At 43.3% G+C, this 26,004-nt stretch overlaps 1 protein-coding gene across 5 annotated transcripts in view; it reads left to right on the forward strand.

The window, feature by feature from the left end:
• HHIP (hedgehog interacting protein) overlaps positions 1 to 26,004 on the forward strand; it is a 385,274-nt gene that overhangs the window by 324,955 nt on the left and 34,315 nt on the right. For all 5 annotated transcript variants that reach the window (XR_004539039.1, XR_004539033.1, XM_033940011.1 and 2 more), the window contains exon 12: positions 18,468 to 18,616. Coding sequence is in view for 3 of the 5 variants with exons in the window: in XM_033940011.1 (XP_033795902.1) it covers positions 18,468 to 18,616 (149 nt within the window). In the remaining 2 variants the exon portion in view is untranslated. The remainder of the gene's footprint in view (positions 1 to 18,467; positions 18,617 to 26,004) is intronic.

Genomic DNA, 26,004 nt, shown 5'->3' on the forward strand with positions numbered 1-26,004 from the left:
CATTTTCTATACTTTTTAGGCAGAAGCAATTAGGAAATTACACTTTGGACAGATTCTGTATAGGACGCCGGTCTCAGCAGCCGCCTAAGCAGCTGCTCTGAATCACACACCGGCATCCCATATAGAATCACGCCTGCCCTAACAGACAGATGCCTAACGCCACCTAACCAACCTGATTCTCTAACTGGTGCCCATATCCTAGGCGCTGGTTAGAGAATCGCATTGCCATCAGCTGATCGCGACAAGGGAATCCCCCTGCCGCGTTCAGCTGAGAACTGCAGAAGGGAACCCTCCCTGCAAAGTTCCCTGGCAGGAGGAATGCCCACTCCTTCCTGCTACCATCTGACCCACCCCCCACAGAACAGCCAACACCCCCCTTTTAAACTGCTGACACCCACCAGAACTCCCCTGGCATCCCCTACAGCTAACCTGTACCTCCCTACAGCTAATTCTGTACTTGTATTTTATGTATTAAATTAAAAATTATTGAGCGACCTCTAAATGTTCACCCAGAATGCTTATAATTTCACACAATTAACAGTGGCTAGACATACAACAAAAATAGACTTGTGGAGGTCATGTCCCATTAACTTGATTTTTTGGGCCACCCTACAGGTGAGGGTCTGTCCATGCTCTGCACATGTGAGTGAAGTAAATGATTCTGCTAGCATGCAGACTATATGTAGGAATTTGCAACAGACAAGCTTGTTCAAGTTTCCCAATAGCAGGTATATTGGTGCTCTGGGGCCTAGTGTAATATGTTTAGTACTGTCTTTTCATACATGGATTAGGGCTGTTATGGTGTGATGAGTTTCCTATATAGGTTTTGAGTGTTTATTAAAATGTTGTATTACATATTGTGTTGACATTTTTAACGTAGCATTCTATGCCATAGTCACACAACAGAAGAACCACCTCTACAAGATTAAAAAAGATAAACAAAACAGTGGTGGTGAACAGATGAAACTGCTATACTTTATTGCTCAAAGCATCTCAACACGTACGAGTTTCAGCCCTCAGGCCTGCATCAGGAGTCTCGATGTTATCACATAAATCCTAACATCAATCCTAAGTGCTGATGCAATGTTAATGCCAGAGTCTAATAAACAGATGCAAACCACAGAAAAACCACAATAGTGTAAGCCAGATGTAACAATGAGTGTATGACTTAAGACCATGCACATAAGATTGATTTTGATTGTTTATGTGATAACACTGAGATTCCTGATGCAGGCCTGAGGGCCAAAACTTGTACTTGTCAAGTCGCTTTGAGCAATAAAGTATAGCAGTTTCATCTGTTCACCACTGTTTTCACTGCATACTATGCCATACCACAAACTGAAGCTGAACACTGACAAAACAAAATTTCTACTACTTGAAAAGGATAAGAATCCCTCCATCACAGAACTAGAAATAAATGCCTCCAAATACCCTATACAACCTACCTTAAAACTCCTAGGAGTAACACTAGACAGATGCTGCACAATGCAGGCCCAAATCAACAAGACCACCCAGAAAGCATTTCTAACCATGCTCAATTTAAGAAAAATCAGAAAATTCTTCGACAAAGAGCAATATAGGCTAGTAGTCCAATCCCTAGTACTAGGTCTATTGGACTACTGCAACATACTATCTGCCTTGCCCTGCAACAATGATCAAACAACTACAGACAATTCAAAACACTGCACTCAGATTAATCTATTCACTGAGAAAATTTGACCACGTCACCGCGGCCTACCTGGACTCACACTGGTTACCAATACAAGCACAAATTCAATTCAAACTATACTGTCTATTATTCAAAGCAATAAATGGCATAGCCCCCAATTACCTAAACAACCGGCTGTACCAAAACGCCACCACTAGGCAAAGAAGAACTAAGACCCCTTTTACCTACCCCCCACTCAAAGGCACCCAGCGCAAGAAGATATTTGACAGTCTGCTGGCGACGCATGCAGCGAAACTGGACCACACTATCTCCAACCTGCTGATAACAACAAACGACTACAAATATTTTCACAAAGAAATCAAAACCCACCTATTCAAAAAATTTATACAGATGGCTTAACCCCAAACAGACCCCCCTCAACGCAATTCCCCCCTTCACCAGTTCCCTTCTCTTTAGCCTCAAGCATGTCAACTGCTTCCCTAACGGTATATATACTGGATCTGCACTATTTCCTATTTGTACAGCATCTTGTAGCTCTTGAAATATACAGCTCCATTATTCTTGTAACTTCTCCTGGAAATGACCAGAATTCTCTCTGTAATTATCCTGGAAATGTCCAGTTGTCTCTTTTGTAATCCGCCCAGAACTGCAAGGTTGAGGCAGAATAGAAATATGTAATGTAATGTGATGTAATGTTGTTATTTTGTATTTTTAATGTAGTACCAATTGTCTGTTGCCTGTGTTTGAATTATTCTTGCAGAGTGAATTTCTTTTTTAAAAAATGGTAAATAAATCCTAATAAATAATATAAAACTTTGCACAAAACCTACAAATACCCTGAAAAAAATGACAGTATTTAAATAATGCGTTGTTATCAATAGAAAGACTGAGAAGCAATATTTTATCAAGCACAAGTGAAATTAGTTGGTGGGAAAAAGTTGCATGTTTTATTGTGATGCTAGTCTGTGGACCTTCAGGTTTGAGTTCTCTCACCGTTTTATGGCACTGAGTATTAATTTTTTCTTGAGCTTTTTTTTCTTTTTTTCTCATTCCCCATGTGTTTTTAAACTGTTTAGTTTGCAGGCACCAAAACATTGGTGAAAACAAGCAACCCACTCTTTTGCCATGCTGGAAATAGTCATAGATAAATAAAACAACTTCAGCCCAATAGACCACTCTTTCCCAAATCATCATTCAAAATTCTTTGCAAGTCCCCCCCCCCCCTCCCACTCCAACCAGCCCCAGAGTTGATAAATTCCCACAGTGCCTGTTGACCCAGCTGTCAAGTGTTCATACAGCAGGTGTTGTTTTCATGACCACCCTGACAGTAATACAAACTGTTTAGCATTTCATTGACCTTATAGCTATTAACATTGATACAAGCTTCTCTGGGGACTAGTTTTTCAAACAGGACAACATTTCTTGAAGACTAAAAGGTCAGAAACAAAGTACACCGAGTAAGAATAAAGTGGATGCATTGCTGGGGCCTGAAATTTTAAAAGCTGGGAGGTTGTCATTCTGTTCTCTTTCAGTATGTCTGGAAACAAGGACTAGCTCTTTTGGCAGGTTACTAAATCAAAGTGTGTTTTTATTTCATTCATTATAACTGAAAAGCAACCATGCAGAGTACATTCACATGACAAGTAGTAAGTTGTGAGGAATCCGTAAAGCAGTTTTATGGCCACCAGGTGGGCAGAAAACGAGTGAATAGTCATCCCTAAAGCTCAAGAAAATAAACCACGAAGAGCATTATCATGAGAGATGTTTAATGCACATTTCATCATTCTTGTCATCATTGTTTATTGATTTCATGCTTTTCAATCAAGAAAGCTGAAAGCATGTTACAGGAGATTAGAAATACATACCGCACAGGAGGTGATTTTAGAACCAGCCACATTAAGTGGGTGCAGCTGAAATTCATTGCAAGTGTCGCTTATAGAAAGTCATGTATATGTTCTTTGTAAAATCGTTGCTTGCACATGCAATCACCAATAGCAGGCAGATGTATATATCTATAGCAGTCCCTAGGAATGCCTTTTTTAAGACTGATTTATTTATTATATTTACATAACAAAAACACAAGTATATCCAATTCAAACATAGCAAATAAATGCTCATCAAATAGAGTCAAAGACAATGGTTTATCAATGATCAAGTCCACATTAAATGGCCGAGAGTGCCAAAGCTTAAAAAAGGTAAAGTAACAAAGTTTAACATCTTGGCAGGCTAAGAGATGTGGCGCATTCTTTAAATCATCAATTACATTCTCCTGCAAAACAAATAATAATTTAAGAAACTATCTGCAAAGGTTTATTTCTAAGAAAATCTGCTAACTGGACTGGATCCAGAAACACATATTTGTCACTTGCAAATGAAATAAGGCATTTACAAGGGACTTTTAAGAAGAAGGTCGCGCCCACTGCTAAGGCTTTAGGCCTGAGCAATAGAAACTGCTTCCTCTTTATCTGAGTCTGCTTAGAAACATCAGGAAATATTAACACTCGGCCACAAAACAGAGCTTGTTTCTTAGCAAAGTACAATTTCAAAATAACCTGTTTCTCTAGTTCCGTTTTTAAAGCTACCAAGAGTGTAGCACGTTTTGTAATTGTGTCCTTAGAGAACTCAAGAAAATGAGACAGATCCAAACTATCTGGTGATACTAATTTATCTATTTCTCCCTCATCCCTCCCTAGAAGCCCTCAGAATGTAAATAGAGGTTATCGGGCTCAAAGGTATCCACATTAGAGTATTGCAAAATCTCCCTCATATCCATTCTTAATAGCTCCAATGGAGGTAAGTAATGAGTGATTGGAAAGTTTAAAAAACAAAGATTTTTAGCTCTCATATAATTCTCCATTTTTTCCATGTTGGCATAAACCGTTATACTATCTTTAATATTAGCAGAAGCAGTAGTCTGTGAATTATTCACTGATTTATCTAATTTATCTAGTTTGTTTCCTAGCTGTTATTAGAGTTTCATGCTCATTTATTTTAACTACTGTATCAGAGGAGAATTGGCACAATTTCAATACTGTATTTTGCAATGAAGACTCAATTCTATTGACAGTTAACTATACATCATTTAAAGTGACTACTTTATCTATAGGGAGAACATTCAGGCTTGGCTCCACGACCATTTATACTGTAGTCAAACCTTTTGTTCCCAACATACCAGATTGATCTGAAACACTAAGTCCAGTTATATCAGTGCCACGAGAACCACAAGGCCTGTAAGAACTGGCGACAAGTGTTTTAGTCAGCAGGGCAGGAGTTCTAAAAGCTCGCTCCTGCGCATGCCGGCCCGGGTTCTGACATCGGCAGGAGGGGCTCAGGCAGGATACACCATTGGACCGCCAGGGAAAAGGTACGCGGAGAGGAGTAAAAATACTGTACAATACTGTAATTAGTATGGGCTGGGGAAACACGTCGTAAAGTCAAACAGTCGCATAGGTCGTAAGTCAATGACTATCTGTACCACTAAAGTTGCAAATAACTTTCTGATGATGCTCATTACTACTTTGTTGATCAAGTGGAGGAAGAAAGATTTTTTATCACACTGGAACAATTTTGTATTTGGCTTTGGGGCTCATAATCAAAACGGAAATACGTCTAAAAACCGGCCGATAATCAAACTGGGTTTTAGACGTATCTAAAAATGATTAGGCCTTCACAGTGCTGCTTTATGCCTAGAGCTAAAAGGGGCGTTTTAGGAGGAGTGGTGAGGGTGGAATTTGGGCAGGATGTGGGCCGTCCTAGACTTAGTCATACTGCATGTATAACTGAAAGTGTGACAACACTGCCTAGACGGAACTTGAATGTTGTGACTTAGGCCTTCTAAAACCAGGTCTAAGTCACAAGAAGATATCCAAAGTGACCAGATAACCACTGTAGGAACAAAGCACTGACCATTACACACTCCCCCAGTGATCACTGACACCCCCCCCCACCCCCCACTGCCATAAAAATCGTAATAACTTTACATACCTGCCTCCAGAACATCAGCATCTGGTAGCCTGGAGTAAGAAAGCCTAGTAGAGCTGCACAGAGGTGGCTTAACTGGTCTGGGGGGGGGGGGGGCTAGTGAATTATGGAGAGGAGGACCCAAGTCCATAAGCCACTCTAACCACTGCACGCATGGTGAAGCGTGCACCCCCCAAAAAAAACTCCAAACCCTTATATACTGCCATATAAGTGGCACCTGCAGCCATAAGGGCTATTGGGGTGGTAGGCAGGTGGGTCTAGTCGGTTCTGGAGGGTGTTTTGAGGGACTTACCATGACCTATAAGGTTGTTGTGGTTAGATGTGTATGTGTCACCCTTCCATCCCCTTTACCATCTTAGTCGCTCTTCTTTGAACCTTTTCTAGCGCCACTATATCTTTCTTAAGATAAGGAGACCAGAATTGAATGCAATACTCCAGATGAGATCGCACCATGGACCCCTTCCTCTGTTCTCTATTTCAGTGGATAACGCTCTCATCCTCCCTGTCTTGACTTGCAGCCTCAGAGGCATCTTTGAATCATCTCTTTCCTTTGCATATCCAACAGATTGCCAAAACTTGTCATTGCTTTTTCTACAACGTCACTAAAATCCAACCTTTCCTTTCTGAGCACACTGCCAAGAGCTTTATCTACACTCTCATCATCTCTCACCTGGATTACTGCAACTTGCTTCTCTCTACCCTTCAGAATAATTCTTCTGCATGCCTCGTATTCCACCAGTGTTGCTATGCTCACGCGACTCCTCTCCTCAAGTCCCTTCACTGGCTTCCTGACCGTTTCTGCATATAGTTCAAACTCCTCTTATTGACCTACAAATGTATTCACTCTGCTGCTCCTCAGTATTTCTCCTCTTTTATCTCTCCCTATACTCCATCCTGGAAACTCCATTTGTCAGGACAGTCTCTCTTGTTGATACCCTTCTCTTCAGCCAACTCCTGACTTCATCCCTTCTACCATGCTGTGCCATATGCCTGGAACAACCCACCTGACTCAGTATGTCGGGCTCTGTCTCTGGCAGTATTCAGATCCAGGCTGAAAGATCACTTTTTTGAAAGTGCATTTAAGTCTTAACCCTGGCTTTCTTGGAAATGGACTTTTAAGAAGACGCTGCGGTTATGGTCTAACAGCTTTTCAATACTAAGCATTTTCTTCATTTTGGCAATTTTTTTTCTGCTTCAACATAAGTCCAGCACTAGGAAACTTCTGAAAGATAAGTTGGCATTATTTTGGGGCATCTGTCATAATTTTTCTTTTTTAATTCTTTATTGATTTTAAAACTTCAACAGTGCAATACAACAAATTCAACATATAATGGTATAATAAAAGCACATTTAACTTTCATATGTTCATAAACAACCAATTTCCCCCACTCACCCAATAATCATTCAATAAAACACAAAAACATATATTACCATAAAAACCTTAACCTATTTTAAGTAATGATATCTTCCCCCCCCCCCAGTGTGAATATTCAAAAATCAATTTATGACATAAATAATTCCCTGGATATGTACCACAATAAACAAAAACTGACTCATAGTCAACACTCAATTATTATCAGTTATCATGAGATAACATAAAATGCCAGTGGGCCCCAAATTCTCAGCATTTATTCTTTCAAGTCTATAAATTACTGATAAAAAATGCTCTTTAGACACTTTATGAGACTATGATAATTGCAGTTTATATGATTAAGGGGTCCTTTTATCAAGCTGCGGTAGAGGTTTAACGCGTGTAATACCATGCATTAAACCGCCTGCCTAGCTAACCGCTAACGCCAGGCGTTAGTTTTTTAGCCTGCCGCAGTGTTTAGCGCGTGATGAAATGTCCGACTCGCTAACCCCGCTAGAGCGGCTTGATAAAAGGACCCCTAAATGTTTCTCAGTTGCTCTTTGGAGTTTTTCAGACCAAGGATGTGTCTCCCTACTTCAAAATTTGTGTGATATTGAAGCAGAAAAGTCTATGTGGGGGGCCCTATTGGACACTGAGGTCTTTTCTTCATTTTTTGCCATTTGGATATAGTACATAGTGCTGTGGATATTATTGGATGTTTTGTTATTGAGTGGTTATTTGTAAACATCCTTACTTGTTTTTTTGGTATTCTTGTAAAGCACCCATATCTGTTTGGCATTCCCTCTATAGTCCCCTACCCTATCCTTCGCGTCAGTCCCCTTATAATTCCCTACGTGAGCAGCATACATAGATTCACCCTTTTATCCCGTATGTCTTTCATAATTAGATTGTAAGCTCTTTTGAGCAGGGACCATCTCATGCATGTCTGATGTACAGCACTTCATGTGTCTTTTAGCACTAGTTACTAGGGAAATGATATTACAATGAAATGAAGTTTCTATATATTTAAAAATAATTTGAGAAATGTATTGCTCTTGATTTTAAGATTTGTGTTCTCGCGTTCAGTGACATCAATGTACTTTTTCATTCTGGATTGTACATCAGGGTGGTATAATGTTCACAGTGTAGACCAGCATCTGGACTCATTTGCTACTATTCCTAATCAGTTCTATAGCACTAGACATACACAGTGCTATATCCTATTCAGAATCTATATCATGCTTGTCCTTACATCAGTTTTATAACAAAATACAAAATGGGAAACACCTCAATGCTACTTTCTCTTATTACTTGTGCACAGTTTGGGTACGAATAAATGCTAGTAATCATGATTTTTTTTATGTTTAAATGATTTTTATTAAAGTTTGCAGAAATACATCATAGAAATCAACAGAATAAACCAATGTACCACCAGTGTATGAAATCATGATTTTTTTTTTTTTACATGTCCTCACAAAGTTCCTGTTTCAGAGGATGTTTAACTCTATCTGCATTGACTTGGGAGCGTAAACATGCCAGACCTGTTGAGAAGTCTTCGTTCAAATGGCTCTCCCAGTTGCTTGCAGGTCTTGGGGCTCATAATCTGTGGATTTAGTAGAGGGCTGCCAAATGCAAGGTCTGACAACCCTCAGTGGGCTTAATCGATCCACATTCATACATTCAATCTTTAGTTTTTTTAGTTTCAGTCCCAGCTTTGGCTGAAACCAAACAATAAGTTTTGGCTGCAGTTTTGGTTCTGTTCAAAACTGTTGAGCCAGTTTCAGTAGCGGTTTCTGTTTCACCTGAAATTGAAAAATGCAGTTTTGGTCAGCCTTTATTCTAAGTCAATTAAATTACATAAAATAATAATGTTAGCATATTTTATAATACTCTGCCATATTTATCTATTCCAGTACCACTTATCTCCTGACCACTGTCTCTGCCTCACAGTAGATTTGGCACAGCTGTTTAGCATCACCCTGGCTGCAGCTGTGACACATTTCTAATCTATGACCCACATTGCTAAGAGAATCCTTTTTTGGTTTAATTTCTGTATTATAATTATTTTATTGGTATACTCTATTTAATACTTTATTTAACTTATATGTGTTAAATTTGTGCATTACCTAGATGTGCAACGATAGGTGGTTCAGATGCATTTTAATAAATGAAATCGAATATCTAAACTGTTTGAACTGAATTGCCTCTTTGTTATATTTTTCTTTTATTTACTTTAAATTTCCTTCTTTAATTATTTGTATTTTGCTGAATAGCAGAGGCAAAGTTTGCAGAATTATTTGGCCCGGCAGTAAAAAAAGAAATTATACAAAAACGTAGGATATAACAGTAAATAAAGTTCTCTGGGTGCATCTAGTCTCATACTCTCTGTTATGCAGCAGACCATACTTGATCTCCCTGTTTTGTACTTTTGTCTCTGTTCCTCCTTACTTTTCAGCAGTTTAATGTGCTCATGCTGCCTGTACATACTACTCCACCCCACTTCTGTTCTTTGTTTTCTATCTTTCACCTTTCTCCCTTTCTTATTCCTTTAATGATTCTTTCAAAGATGCGACTTCACTCCTTATCTTTCCCTCATATGTCTCTCTTTTCTGCTTGAAATGTCTCATGTGATCAATGTCATAGTAAGGGGGGTGGGCGGGGGGACAGTTCGCCCTGAGCACCATCTTGGTAGGGGTGCTGGCACCTGTCCTCCTCTCTACACCTCCCCCTCCCCACTACCATATATTCACTCCTTCTCTTCCCCCATACCTCTTTAACATTCCCAGCGTGAGAAGAAACCCCAACCTGCAGCTCGTGCCAGCGTTGGCTCTTCCTCTGATGTCACTTCCTGCCAAGGAATTGGCGTCAGAGGAAGAGCCGATGCTGGCATGAGCAGCAGGTTGGGGTTGCTGCTCGTGCTGGGAATGTTAAAGAGGAAGGGAAGGGTCGCACGCATGTGGCAGGAAAAGATGGAGGTGGGGAGTGGAGAAGAGGGCTAGGGAGGGGCGCCACCGCTCCGGGCCCCTCTTACCCTCGATATGCCATTGCATGTGATCTCCTACTTTATTATTTGTATAATTCTGTGCATACACTAAACTTCACAGAACCATATAATATTTCTTAGTCTCTTAATCAGAAGCTATATTTTATCCCAGGACAAGAAGGCAGCATATTCTTAACGTATGGGTGACGTCACCGACGGAGCCCCGGTACGGACCTTTTTAACTAGAAAGTTCTAGTTGGCCGCACCACGCATGCGCGAGTGCCTTCCCGCCCGACGGAGGAGTGCGTGGTCTCCAGTTTCTTCGTTTCCGCGGAGCGAAGAAGACGCATGTGCTTTCAACGGCAGTTGAAAACTCGATTTTTGCCTTCCCGCTCGCGATTTTTTGATCCCTTTTTGTTCTATATTTTGTCTTTCGACTTTAATTTCCCTTAAAAAAAAAACAAAAAAAAACCTCGTGTCTTTTTCTTTTGTTTTTTGCAGCCGGCCCCGGCGGGGCCTGTTGTAATCATACAAGCCTCCGGGTTTGATTTTGCGGAGGCCATGTTTCCCTTCATGCCCCCCCAACCGGGCTTCAAGAAGTGCCAGCGGTGTGCACGCCCGATCTCACTAACAGACCCACACAATTGGTGCCTTCAGTGTTTGGGTCCAGAGCATCGGGCTGACACCTGCACCCGCTGTGCTACTCTAAAGAAACGCACTCTTAAGAACCGGCAAATCCAACAAAATATCCTTTTTGGCACCGGTTCTACCATGGATCAGGCCCCGACGTCGACGGCACCGCCTAAATCGGCACCGACCACATCGACACCGCCTGATCCTCCTTCGGGGTCGATAGCGCCAGGTAAGCCGGCTAAGAAGCCTTCCACTTCCCTAGAGCGCCCTCCAGTCACTGCGGCGACTCCGGTCCTTCCGGCGTCCCGCCGATCCCGTAAACGCTCCGCTCCGATCTCGGTGAGTGCCTCGTCATCGGCCTCCTCATCGCCGGAGCGTCGAGCAGCACCTATGGTACCGAAGAAAACTAAAACGGTACCGGTGCCCCCATTGGAGGACCGCATCTCGGCCATCCTCCAGGACAAACTACAGGAGCAGCTACAAAAGCAACTCCAACAGCTCCTTCCGACTCTATTGGCACCGCTCCTTACGGTACCAGACCGGCCCGAGCCTCGCACCATTCCATCGGTGTCCACCCCCTCGGTACCGATGAACACCTCCATGCCGGTCTTATCTGCACAGCCTGAACTTCAGACTTGCTCTGCAGAGGACCCCTCCCGGGCCCAGGATCGACTCCGGTCTTCCCGGGACCGGGATCGGCACCATTCCTCCCGGGACAGGGATCGACGCCGGTCTTCATCTCCCGGCACCGTATCCATGCGCTCTGGCAAGTCCCTTTCTAAAACCCGCCATACTGAGCCTGCCATTAGGGACCCAGACTTATGGGAACAATCCCCACTCGGTACCGAGGAGGATGCCTCTTCTACAGATGAGGAACCCTCCATGGCTGAAACCACCTCCAAGCCTGAGCAATCCTCCTTCACGAAATTCCTTCGGGAGATGTCCGCGGCTCTCTCGATACCACTTGAGTCCGACTCTAAGAAGTCCCAGGCCTTTTTAGATGCCTTGGACTTCGACCAACCTCCCAAGGAATTTCTAAAACTGCCCGTACATGATATCCTACGGGAAACGTTTTACAAAAATTTGGAAAATCCCCTTACCGTTCCAGGTGCCCCCAAAAAACTGGACAGTTTGTACCGGGTCATCCCTATTCCGGGATTTGATAAACCCCAATTGCCCCATGAGAGCCTCCTCGTAGAGTCCACTCTCAAAAAATCTCAGGGTTCCAGTGTTTATGCCTCCACCCCTCCTGGCAGAGAGGGGAAAACAATGGACAAATTTGGAAAGCGCCTGTACCAGAATGCCATGCTGGCTAACAGAGCCAACAACTACACCTTTCATTTTTCATTTTATATGAAACACCTGGTCCATCAACTTTCTGCTCTGCAAAAGTATGTACCTGAGCGTAAGGTCCCACTATTCCAACAGCAAATTTCCAACCTCCTTCAGCTCAGAAAATTCATGGTGCGCTCGATTTATGATTCCTTCGAGCTCACTTCCCGAGCTTCTGCACTAGCTGTAGCCATGCGATGCCTTGCTTGGCTGAGGGTGTCTGATCTCGATGTGAACCACCAAGACCGCCTCGCCAACGCGCCCTGCCTTGGTGATGAACTTTTTGGGGAGTCTCTAGATTCCACAACACAAAAACTTTCGGCTCATGAGACCAGATGGGACACCCTCATTAAGCCTAAAAAGAAGACTCCATCTGCGCGACCATACAGGCCTCAGTCCTCTTATCAACGTCGCTTCTCTGCTAGACCGCTTAATCCTCCTCAACAGCAATCTCGCCGGCCTCGCCAACAACAGCACACTCAGGCTCGCTCTCAGTCTCATCAGGCAACCAAGCCTCTCCCTCAGACTAAACCTCCTCAGCCCTTTTGACTCCTTTCTCCAGGGCATAGCCAGTCTCCAACCGTCGATGCCTCTTCCTCAACCTATCGGAGGCCGCCTCACCATCTTTCTCCAACGCTGGGAGGCCATCACATCAGACCTGTGGGTTCTCAACATTATCCGTCACGGATACTCACTAAGGTTCCAGACTCTTCCAGCAGACCATCCTCCCGTAGAGTCTGCTTCTCACTCCTCCCAGACTCCACTCCTCCTCAGGGAGGTCCAATCCCTTCTCCTCCTCAATGCCATCGAAGAAGTTCCACCAGACCAAAGAGGTCAGGGATTTTACTCCCGCTACTTCCTGGTACCCAAGAAAACAGGAGATCTTCGTCCTATCCTCGACCTCCGGAACCTCAACAAGTGTTTGGTCAAGGAGAAGTTCAGAATGCTCTCCCTTGCCACACTTTATCCTCTTCTATCTCAACACGACTGGCTATGTTCCCTGGACCTCAAGGAGGCCTACACTCACATTCCAATCCATCAGGCCTCACGTCGCTACCTCCGATTCCAGATACAGAATCACCACTATCAGTACAAGGTACTGCCCTTTGGTCTCGCATCATCACCCAGGGTGTTCACCAAATGCCTGATTGTGGTAGCGGCTTCTCTCAGATCCCACAACCTACAAGTGTTCCCCTACTTGGACGATTGGTTGGTGAAAGCAACTACATCTCCACTCGTGCTGCAAGCCACTCATCAAACCATCTCTTTCCTCCATCTCTTGGGATTCGAGATCAATTATCCCAAGTCGCATCTGCTTCCCACACAGCGCCTTCAGTTCATCGGAGCAGTTCTCGATACCAATCTGATGAGGGCGTTCCTCCCTGCCGACCGGCACCGCACCCTACTTCACCTCTGTCGGCAGGTGCTACTCTATCCATCCATCCCTGCTCGACAGATGATGATCCTTCTGGGCCACATGGCCTCGACAGTCCATGTGATTCCTCTGGCGCGACTCCACCTCAGGATACCTCAATGGACCCTTGCCAACCAATGGTCACAGACCACGAATCTTCTTTCTCATCCCATCTCTGTGACATCGTCTCTTCAGCAATCTCTTCAATGGTGGTTGAACTCCTCAAATCTTTCCAGGGGACTTCTCTTTCATCTACCCCCTCATTCCATGATCATAACCACAGATGCCTCCCCCTATGCATGGGGGGCTCACTTGGGCGATCTCCGCACCCAGGGTCTCTGGACCCCTCAGGAGCGTCAACATCACATCAACTTCCTGGAGCTCAGAGCCATGTTTTATGCTCTCAAGGCCTTCCAGCACCTCCTCTACCCTCAGGTTCTTCTCCTGTGCACGGACAACCAAGTCGCCATGTACTACATCAACAAGCAAGGCGGCACCGGATCTCGTCTCCTTTGTCAGGAGACCCTCCGAATCTGGACCTGGGCCACGGCCCACAATCTTTTCCTCAAGGCGGTCTATATCCAGGGCGAACAGAACTCCCTGGCTGACCATCTCAGCCGCATCCTTCAACCTCACGAGTGGACCCTGGACCCTCCCACACTCCACTCCATCTTTGCGCGCTGGGGCACTCCGCAGGTGGACCTCTTTGCAGCTCCTCACAACCATCAGCTGCCCCAGTTCTGTTCCAGACTCTTCTCTCCGCATCGTCTGGCCCCGGATGCTTTCCTGCTCGACTGGACGGATCGGTTCCTCTATGCCTTTCCTCCACTTCCTCTGATGTTGCGGACCTTGTTCAAACTCCGCAAGGACAGGGCCACCATGATTCTCATCGCTCCTCGGTGGCCCCGGCAACACTGGTTCTCCCTCCTGCTTCAGCTGAGCTCCAGGGAGCCCATTCCTCTTCCTGTGTTTCCTACTCTGCTTACGCAGCAGCATCAGTCTCTACTGCATCCCAATCTGTCTTCCCTCCACCTGACAGCTTGGTTTCTCTCGGGCTGACCTCTCCAGAAAACCTGTCTCAGCCTGTCCGTCGCATTTTGGATGCCTCCAGGAAACCCACCACGCTCCAATGTTACCATCAGAAGTGGACCCGGTTTTCCTCTTGGTGCCTCCTGCACCACCACAATCCCACCTCGTTGGCGGTGGAGACTGTACTGGACTATTTGCTCTCTCTATCCAATGCTGGCCTCAAGTCTACCTCAATCAGAGTTCACCTCAGCGCCATCACTGCTTTTCATGAGCCTATCCTCGGAAAACCTCTCACGGCTCATCCTCTAGTTTCCCGGTTCATGAGAGGCCTCTTCAACATCAAACCACCTCTACAGCCTCCTCCTGTCGTCTGGGACCTCAATGTGGTTTTGTCAGCCCTCATGAAACCTCCTTTTGAGCCTCTTGCTACTACTTCGCTCAAACTTCTCACGTGGAAGGTGCTTTTCCTCATTGCCATCACCTCTGCCAGGAGGGTCAGTGAGCTGCATGCACTGGTCGCCGACCCATCGTTCACTGTTTTTCACCATGACAAGGTGGTTCTGCGTACCCATCCTAAATTCCTTCCCAAGGTGGTTTCGGCTTTTCACCTCAACCAATCTATTGTATTGCCTGTCTTCTTCCCGAAACCCCATTCTCATCCTGGAGAACAGGCGTTACACACACTGGATTGTAAACGTGCCCTTGCATACTACCTTGACCGTACCAGGGCTCACCGTTCCTCTCCTCAACTTTTTCTGACCTTCGATCCCAACCGTCTGGGTCGTCCTGTCTCTAAACGAACGCTGTCCAATTGGCTTGCTGCCTGTATTGCGTTCTGTTATGCTCGGGCCGGCCTGTCACTGGAAGGAGCTGTCACAGCCCACAGGGTCCGAGCTATGGCTGCTTCTGTGGCTTTCCTCCATTCCACGCCTATTGAGGAAATCTGCAAGGCGGCCACTTGGTCTTCAGTTCACACGTTCACTACTCACTACTGTCTGGATACCTTCTCCAGACGGGATGGACACTTCGGCCAATCTGTGTTACAAAATTTATTTTCCTAATGGCCAACCATCCCCCCTCCCTCTCTGTTAGCTTGGAGGTCACCCATACGTTAAGAATATGCTGCCTGCTTGTCCTGGGATAAAGCACAGTTACTTACCGTAACAGGTGTTATCCAGGGACAGCAGGCAGATATTCTTACGACCCACCCACCTCCCCGGGTTGGCTTCTTAGCTGGCTTATCTTAACTGGAGACCACGCACTCCTCCGTCGGGCGGGAAGGCACTCGCGCATGCGCGGTGCGGCCAACTAGAACTTTCTAGTTAAAAAGGTCCGTACCGGGGCTCCGTCGGTGACGTCACCCATACGTTAAGAATATCTGCCTGCTGTCCCTGGATAACACCTGTTACGGTAAGTAACTGTGCTTTTTGTTGGCATCCTCATTTTGGTGAAGTCTCTGATTGAGCCAACAGCGTCGGTACTCTCCCCTACCTGTAGTAAGCTTTTAAGCATACTGAGCATGTGCAGGATTGCCCTACAACTCGAGCCCCTCCCCTATCCTGTCAGTTTTGTTCCTAGAGGAGATGAGGGGATGGTGGGCGGGCAAGTGTGGCTGCATTCCACTGCTGTCTACGGAGAACACCTGTTACAGGTAAGCAACTTTGCTTTCTCTGGAGACAGGCAGGGAATATCCAGCCTCACTTGATGGTGAGTCCCAAGCTGAAAAAGCATACGGGAGGTGGAAACAGTCTATAATGCAAAGAGGTTACTTAAACGCATAGACCAAAGCGAACATCTTCAGCTAAACTTTGGTCTAAGCCAGGGATCTCAAAGTCCCTCCTTGAGGGCTGCAATCCAGTCGGGTTTTCAGGATTTCCCCAATAAATATGCATTGGAAGCAGTGCATGCACATAGATCTCATGCATATTCATTGGGGAAATCCTGAAAACACAACTGGATTGCGGCCCTCAAGGAGGGACTTTGAGACCTCTGGTCTAAGCAGTAGTGTTTGGTAAAAGTATATACAGACGACTAGGTAGCTGCTTTGCAAATATCCTGGGTTGGGATTGACTTCAAGTTGGCTGTTGAAGTTGCTATAGCTCGTAATGTATGTGCGGAAGAGGGGGCTGAATATGAGCTCTGGTGTAGAAAAAATGGATTCAATGTAATCCAAGATGAAATGACTCTCTTTGTCATTGGTTGTCCACAGGTAGGTCAGTTGTAGGAAATGATTAGTTGAGAGTAGATTTTTGGAGAGGAGAAGGTGAGGTAGAAAAGAAGAGCGGTCCTCTGCAACCTAAGGAATGAAGGTTCTTCTCCACCCCAGAGGAGTGTGGTGGTGGAAAAAATGATGGTAACATGATGGTCTGGTTAAGCTGGAAGTCTGAACCCACCTCGGGAAGGAAGTGAGGATAAGACCGTAACAGCACCTTATTTGGAGAAAAAGGTAAGTAAGGATAATATGTGACTAAAGCTTGAAGCTCATAACTGCTTTCTGATAGGAGTGCAATAAGATAAGCAGTTTTCCAGGAAAGGAAAGTAAGCGATGCAGACCCTAATGGTTCAAAAGGCTGTTATAAATTGTTTCACAACTATCTTGAGGTCCCAGGATGGAGTAGGGACTCGAAGTGGAGGTCAAAGATCGGCAAGATTTCTCATAGGACAGGAAATGAGAGGATGTTGTAAAACAGATTTGCCATGCAGTAATGAGCGGGATGCTGATATTCCTGACAAATGAAGCCTCACAGAGGAGTGTAAGAGACAGGTGAAGATAAAGTCCAACAGAAAATGAAGAGGCTGTTGGCCTTTCACATGTGCCCATAGGGGAAAAACGCTTCCATTTAGTGTAATAGGAATTTCTAGTGGAAGGACGTCTTGCGGAAAGCAAACTATCTCAACTGATTGAGAAAAAAGAAGGATGTTTAAAAAATGAACTCTCAATTTCCAGGCCATGAGACTGCTACTGCAGAGATTAGAGTGTAGTAGTTGGCCCTTGAGAAGAGAGAGATGGTCCTTCAAACAAATTGGAGGAACCCCCCGACGATCGAGGAGCAGTGGAGACCATATCTGTCTGGCCCACCTGGGTACCATGAGTATGAGTGACACCCTATCAGTGATAACTTTCTGAAGCACCCTGGAAATGGTGAGAAAGCATAGAGAAGATTGTGCTCCCCTGAAATGGAGAAATGAAGCAATCCACTTGGGAAGTTCCCCATTGTTGGAATATGTGTATTAGTTTAGGGAACCGCACTGAATGCTCTGCGCTGCTCCTGACGTTGGGATCAACATGGAGCATTCAGTGCACTAATAATAAGGGAGGGGTAAGTTTTGGAAATGCTTTCTTTAACTGCAGTAGAGTATAACACCATCTCATCAAAACAGTATATATTGCATTTGGGAAAAGCTGTTCTTCACCTCCAGTACAGAATGACATTGGGACAAAATTTTCCCCATCCCCACAGGAACTCAATTTCCCTGTCCCGTCCATGCGAGTTTTGTTGCTGTCCCTGCCCCATTCCTGTAAGCTCTGTCTTAACCGCACAAGTCTCGGACACTTATGATTTTCAAGTGTTTGAGGCTTGTGCAATTGGCTTGCAGGAATGGGGCAGGGACAGGAAAAGAACTCGCCGGGATGGGACGTGAAATTAGTTCCCTTAGGGATGGGGAAAATTTGTCCCCATATCATTCTCTAACCTCCAGGAGACCAGAGTCACTAGAGCATGGCTACTCAATTCCAGTCCCCAAGTTCCACAAATAGGCCAGGTTTTCAGGATACCCACAATGAATATGCATGAGAGAGAGATTTGCATGCATTGCCTCCTTGGTGTGGAAATATCACTCATGCATATTCATTGTGAATATCCTGAATACCTGGCCTGCCTGTGGCTCTCAAGGTCTGGAATTGAGTAGCCCTGTACTGGAGGGTGAATTGACCTGTTTTTTGAGAGTCAAGGTTCCCTGCAATATTGCTATTAAACCTTGTTCTTTTTTTCCTTGCGGCCAAAAATGTTTCAGTATATTTTGAGAATATGAGTTCTGAAAATGAATGCTCATCTGACGTTATTCTTTTATTTAGGCCTTTGTTTCCTGAAGACTGCAAAAGACCATTTCAGCCTCCAGAACTCTTGACATCTGAATGTCCACGCCACTGTAGGAATGGCCACTGCACTCCAACAGGAAAATGTTGCTGTAATCGGGGCTGGGAAGGAGAGTTCTGCAGAACTGGTTGGTATTTGCAAACAAGAGCAACAAAATGAAATGTTTCACACCCAGTAGGAGCAAAAACAGAGCAGAAAAGAGCCTCCCCCATTGCAAAACTCATCTCAAAACACAAATGTCTCCAAGCTTCAGAAGGATATAACAGCCATGGTGAAATGTACAACTCGGGTTTCAAAAATTCAGATTTACAGTAGCATGCAGACATTTGCACTTTGACTTCTAGAGCTGCAAAATAATAATGATACTCAGCTACATACTTCAATATTTTTTATTTAGGTTTTTGTTAATTGCAAAAATTGGTAAATACTGAACACAAATACAGAGGGGCATTTTTGATATGACATCCAAATCCGAATTTGGACATTTTGTGGAAGACGCACAAAAATCCAGTAGTGAACATGACTATTTTCAAAACTGCAAAACATGTGTCTTATATGATTGTAGCAGGTTTCCGGGTCTTGCCGCGTCTGTGTAGAAAGAACCGATATTTCAGCCATTATGCTGTGACTTTCTTCAGGGTATGCTGAGGTCTGCAGTGTGTCTTTATATACTGTATATGACTGGAACAGCATGATGACTGGAACGTCGGTTCTTTCTACACAGACACGGCAAGATCCGGAAACCTGCTACAATCAAGATGCCAACCACCAAAGCCTAAGGAACATGTGTCTTATATTTTTGAAAATAGCATCTTTCAGATGTGCGTCTATCTTTTTGAACCATTATTGAAAAAAATAAAACAAGCCATTGGGATGTAGGAGTGGCCACACAGTCATCACAGCAGAGCAGTGCAGAGAACTTTACATAAAAACATCTCACATTATGTGGGGAGCTTTCCAAAACTTACTTAAAACCTACTAGACCTAACTATACACCACAGCAGTAGCTCTTATGCATGCAGGTATTACTGATATGATGGTCCAGTAGATTTTGGTGGGTTTTGATGGGTTCAGATGCTTCATCACAAATGTACTAGTTAGAGTGGGTTATGAGCCTGGGTGTCCTTCTCTGTAGTCCACTGCACTGATTACCAGGCTACTCCAGAGACCTGCTTGCTGCTCTACTAGGACTGTCCATAACATCTGCAGCTATAATACAGGCAGATTTATACTGTTTCTTTCATATCTTTGGGGGGGGGGGGGTGGAAAGGGGTCAGTGACCCCTGGGGAAATGTGGGGGAGTCAACTGGTCAGTTTTAGCACCTTTAGGCACTTATTAATTGTTAAAACAGGTCTAGCCCCAGATGTCGAAACTGTGCCCTGGCCGTATTCTAAAATGTTCAATTATGGCAGAAAAACATTCAAGTAATAAGGCTGCCCTAGTGCCGCTCATTCCATGCCTCTAACTTGCCTCCTTGAGATTTATATGAACTGCAGAAGAACAATATAGAAATCCATCTAGAAAATAGGTTTTGAAAATAGCAAATTAGAAAGTTTTGACGAAAAAACATCCAACTGCCCAATCATGCCACTTCTTGGACTTTTTTCTTTTGAAAATTAGCCCCACAGTGTATAATAATATCATAACAACGGGGCAGATTTGCATGCCTGTCACCTCCAATATATGCAAATCTTTCTTATGCATATTCATTTGGGCTATCCTGAAAATCTGACTGGCTGATGGTCCTCTATGACAAGGTTGGGAACCACCATTCTAGATAAAATAGTGCACTTTCTAGTCTCCTTCAATCTACATTTTTTTCCCAATTCTCCCAGGTCTTTTCGTCCATCTATACGCTCCCAAAGTCAATGTCCTAACTATTACTGTTGTTCTGATCCCAAAACTCTTAGCTCCTTTTTCCCTAAAGTTTTCATTTCCTTAACTTTAGAAGACCAAGCCGAAGTATGATATATCTCAATTCAGTCGGCCATCTTGTCAATGACTGTTCAACACTATAAAAAGTCAAGTTCACATTTACATCTCACTACATCTTGGTATACTTCTGATTTATGCCTAGCAAAATGCTGACTTAGTAGGGCCAAGCATCTGTGACAAAACACAAAAACAAAGATTCTTTGGCCAGCTTCAAGTTAATAAGACTCCTTTCACCATCTGCAGAAAGAAACTAAGAGTTCACATTTTTCAGCTCTGCTCTCTTCATCCAATAATACTCAATAGCCCTCGTTTCAATTTCTCAAAAGATTTCGTAATCTCTCTCATAATACTAGGCCTCTATAGTGCCAAAAACTTGGCAAAATTCTTCTTGAACAAAATTCATTCTTTCTGTAACACACTCCCAACTTTAAAGAGGAAGTTGGAAGTGTGTTGCTGAGACAAATAATATTTTCAAGAAGAATTTTGCCAAGTTTTTGGCACTATAGAGGCCTAGTATTATGAGAGAGATGTAGGTGTAGATAGAGGCCTAGTCACTTCCCTTGTTTGGTCCAATGACTGATTCGGCTCAAGCTTTACCTACCAACTCTGCCACGTGGGAAATTTTTTCAGTTTCTTTCCTTGCAACTTTAACATAATATAAATCTTTATTTATATACCACAAAAGCCTTCTCTTCTTTCCTATAACAATTGTAGTTCTTCCTTTTCTCCCCTTGTTTAATTGTCATGTCTATGTAATTGTATATTATTTTAAGTTGTTTTCCTATTAATTTTAAAATGTACATCGCTTTGAAGCTCTGTAAAATCGATCCAATCAAATTTTAAATAAACTTGAAACTTGAAAAATGGCTGAGGAGAATCAGCAAGCTACAGCAATGGAGAGAGAACTGAAAATTGTATAGATTGCATAGAGGGAGGTTAACTGTGACTGTTAATAATATGTGCATTACCTCATGCCTTCCCCCTGGATTAAAGTGACTAAACATAGTCTCCTAGGATTGGTACTGGTACTAGTGAACAATAGTCTGACCAAAGGTTATATCCCAGCCATCTGGAATAAAGCATGGATAACCCCAGTTCTCAAAGGCATTTCTCTTGATCCCACTCAGCCCACCAATTTTTGCCCAGTCTCCAATCTTTGTTTCCTTTCAACATTCACAGAAAAAGTGGTTTATATTCACTTGACCTAATCACAAAAACCAGGATTTTGCACCCTTATCAAACAGGCTTCTATTTAAGATAGAGCACTGAAACGACTATCACTTTGGTCCTAAGTAATCTTCACAGGACTCTTGAAAAAGGTTACCGTATTCTAGTAATTTCATTAGACCTCTTGGCTGCTTTCGACCTTGTAGATCACTCTCTTCTTTGTAGCACACTAAAATGACTGGGTATATCAGGTACAGTCTTAAGCTGGTTCTCAACTTTCTTTTCTCAACGCTCTTTTTGTGTCTATTCAGGATCCAGATGGTCACCAACCTATAAGCTGAATTGGGGTGTTCCACAAGGGTCAGGTATTATCACCCCTCCTGTTTAATATTTTCCTTAGTCCTCTTGCAAACTTGATTCAATCTTACAACATTTGATTCTACATTTACACAGATTATATTCTTCTTCTTTTTCCCATGTCTCTACTCTGCATTGATTTACAACCATTACAATTTTGTTTGCATGCAATTGCTACTTAGGTTGCTTCCCGTAAACTTAAATTGAATCCAGTCAAAACAACAGCTCTGGATTTCTGGAATTTTAAATTAGAGAATGACATGGTAACAAAATTCATCACCATTCCCGTCCCTGCAGATAACTGCGGGAAACAATCCCAAGTCTTTAGTGTCTATCTCAACCTCTGTCCTTCTACACCAACATTCTTCAATGCAAGGCTTGACGTTCAGTGGTTGTGCCCATTCATACTCTGATTCTTCCCTCTCTCTCAAAGAATGACATGGAGATGGTTTTCCGCGGTTATCCACGGAGATGGGAACAATGATGAATTTTGTCACCATGTCATTCTCTACTTTAAATTAACCCCAAATTCTTCTAATCCTCTTTGACGAATCAATCATTCCTCTTCTGGGATTTCGCTGTCTTGGGGTATGGACTGATTCTTTTTATTATTATTATTAATTCAATATTACAATAATAACAATCATGTGATACAAGAAAATAGAAATAAAATTTCAAGATTAATAAATTGAAGAAATTTTAGCTCCAAATTTGTCCAAAAAATAATAATAATATCAGGGGGGAGCCAGAAAGAAATGAAGAATAAGGAAAACTATGTACCCTAATCAAGAATAATGTATCCTAATGAAGAGTAAGGAAAACTATGTACCCTAATACTTCCCTAGACTGGGAAGTATTCCAAGCCAGTCTTAATAGCACAATGATGTCATATGTTTATATTTAATTCTTCTTTAGCAGAAAGAAACTCAGAAAATTGTTTGGGATTATAGACATGAAACACATGAACAAGGAAATCGTAAAAACACATGAACAAAGAAATCGTAATTGAAATTTAAAACCAGAAGCCTTAGCTCTAGGTCTAAAAGCCAGAAAATCTTGGCATCTTTCTGAGTCATTATAGACACATCAGGAAATATCCTCACTTTTGAACCCAAAAGTAATTCTCCCATATTATGGTAATACAAACATTAGACTAATCAAAGGACACTATCAATGTAGTCCTTTGAGTAATCATTTCTAAAGATGATTCTAAGAAGCTGGTCAAATTCATTCCAGGAGAAGTCATCTGTGGATTCACAGGAGATGATGTTTTTGCCAGAGATAAATAATAAGCCTTCGCTATCGGTGGCAAAGTCTTTGTGGGCATTTTTAAAACCTCCAGAAAATATTTCCTCACCATGTCCACAGAGCCAATTAAGGATGATTTAGGAAAATTAAAAAAATCTCAGTATATTCCTTCTTAATTGATTTTCCAGATATTCAAGCCTGCCTGATCATTGTTCCATTCAATAGATGTAATTCTTATATTTTCTTCTCGAAAGATTGTAATATGGTAGAATGCTGATCCAGAGTCTGGGCCTGAGCTTCCATCGTCTTGGAAACAACTAGCAAATCACTGACAAACTTAGAAGACAACTTCATTAAAGAAAATATGATCACATAACAACCGCCTTCTTAGACTTCCACTGGCTACCCATACAAGCACGAATTCAATTCAAATTCCACTGCCTATTATTCAAAGCAGTACAAGGCTCTTCCCCATCCTACCTAAACAACCGCTTAAACCAGATCTCCACCACAAGACAAAGAAGAACCCCAAATCCTTTTGCCTTCCCTCCACTCAAAGGCACACAACGCAAGAAAATGTTTGACAACCTTCTGGCAACACAAGCAGCAAAACTCAACCATACCATCTCCAACCTGCTGACAACATCGGACGAATTCAAAACATTCCGTAAAGAAATCAAAACCCTGCTTTTTAAAAAATTCATCCAAAAACCTTAAACCACTTCACCTACCTCCAGCTAAGTTCACCTACCTCCAGATAATTCACCTACCTCGACTGAACTCATCTACCACCAGATAATCCTCCCCCAAATATCACACCTAATCACCCTTCAAGTAAACAGACCATAAAAAGATTGTAATCTTGCCTACTCTAACTGTATTCCATTTGCTAAAATCACACAGCTAGGCACTGTCAGTTTTCTATCCAACCCATAAGATCCCCAAGAAAAAAAAGAAAAAAAAAAAAATTGTATCCTCACTGGAAAATGTCCAGTAAAATCCTCTGTAATGTGATCATCACTGGAAATGTCCAGTCAAATCTTTTGTAATCCGCCTTGAACTGCAAGGTATAGGCGGATTAGAAATCCGTAATGTAATGATTAATTGAGCACCTGCATGGCGTCCCAAAGTGACTCCATAGTCACTATCTCAGGATTCTACAACATTGTAACCACATTATCCAATGATTCAACTACCCGACCCTGCTCTGTTCCAGCCAAAGATTGCTGTAGCAGTTTCTCAGGAGCAGAGGATGATTCAACCAACAGGGAGGAAGTTTAAGCAGGAGGACCCTCCAACGACTCCATTGCCAGGATACATTTGGGTCCTACAACCAGGCGCTACTCTATACTGCTGGCACATCTGGGTTGAGATGGATGAAGCCTTTGTTCAGAGGTAAAAGAAACCCTGTTGGTGCTAATGTTGGATCTAATCTCTGGTGAGACTGAAAGGAATACTCCTGCGGTAGTAACAGAAATACCATAACTCTCAAGAGTTGGTTGCCTGAGAGTTGGAGATGATGCAGTTACTGGAGGGAGTTGCTGTGATCTTCCTTTCCTCTTTTTCCCCATGCATACACAAGGAGAAAAGTCATCAAGAACATAAGCAGTGCCTCTGCTGGGTCAGACCAGAGGTCCATCGTGCCCAGCAGTCCGCTCACGTGGCAGCCCAACAGGTCCAGGACCTGTGTAGTAATCCTCTATCTATACCCCTCTATCTCCTATTCCTTCAGAAAATTGTCCAATCCCTTCTTGAACCCCAATACCGTACTCTGTCCTATCATGCCCTCTGGAAGCGCATTCCAGGTGCCCACCACCCGTTGGGTGAAGAAAAATTTCCTAGCATTTGTTTTGAATCTGTCCCCTTTCAACTTTTCTGAATGCCCTCTCGTTCTTATAGTTTTTGAAAGTTTGAAGAATCTGTCCCTCTCCACTTTCTCTATGCCATTCATGATCTTGTAGGTCTCTATCATATCTCCTCTAAGTCTTCTCTTCTCCAGGGAAAAGAGCCCCAGTTTCTCCAATCATGTCTGTCTCCTCTGAACCCTCTCAAGTATCGCCATATCCTTCTTAAGGTATGGCAACTAATATTGGACGCAGTACTCCAGATGCGGATGCACTATCGCTCGATACAACGGCAGGATAACTTCTTTCGTTCTGGTTGTAATACTCCTCTTGATTATACCTAGCATTCTATTCAAAACATACGTCTAAGTCCAATTTGGACATATGGCACTAGACGCCCAAAGTCGGCAGCAGGAAAATGCCCATTCTCAAAAAATACGTCTAAAATTTTTTTTTGTTTTTAGAATTGTTTATCTGGACATCCAGGCTATTGTTTGTCCAGACCACTAGGTCATCTATCTTTAGACCACACTCTCGACCAAAATTTTGTTCAAGTCCCAAACGTACAGAACAAGACCATTTAGATGTGGGAGGAGCCAGCATTGTGATGGACTGGCAACCCAGACATGGCAACAGAGCATTGGGGCATCTTACAGGGCACTGCTGTGAACTTCACAAAAAGTGTGCCACATAAACATCTCACCACAACTCCCTTATGGTGAGCCCACCAAAACCCACTATACCCACCTGTCTACAACCCCAGTAGCTCTTATGGCTGCAAGTGCCACCAGATAAGACAGTAGGGTTTGGGGGGGTTTGGTGGGCGCACATGTTCCTCACATATGTTGTGGTTAGAGTGGCTTATGGGCCTGGGTCCTCCTCTCTATTGTTAACTAGCCCTCACCTCCCCCCTCCCCCCCCCGGCTAATAGTCAAATGCACGCAAGACAAATACGCGCTGTCA

The sequence above is a fragment of the Geotrypetes seraphini genome, chromosome 1 (genome assembly GCF_902459505.1).
Source record: "Geotrypetes seraphini chromosome 1, aGeoSer1.1, whole genome shotgun sequence".
Lineage (NCBI taxonomy): Eukaryota > Metazoa > Chordata > Amphibia > Gymnophiona > Dermophiidae > Geotrypetes > Geotrypetes seraphini.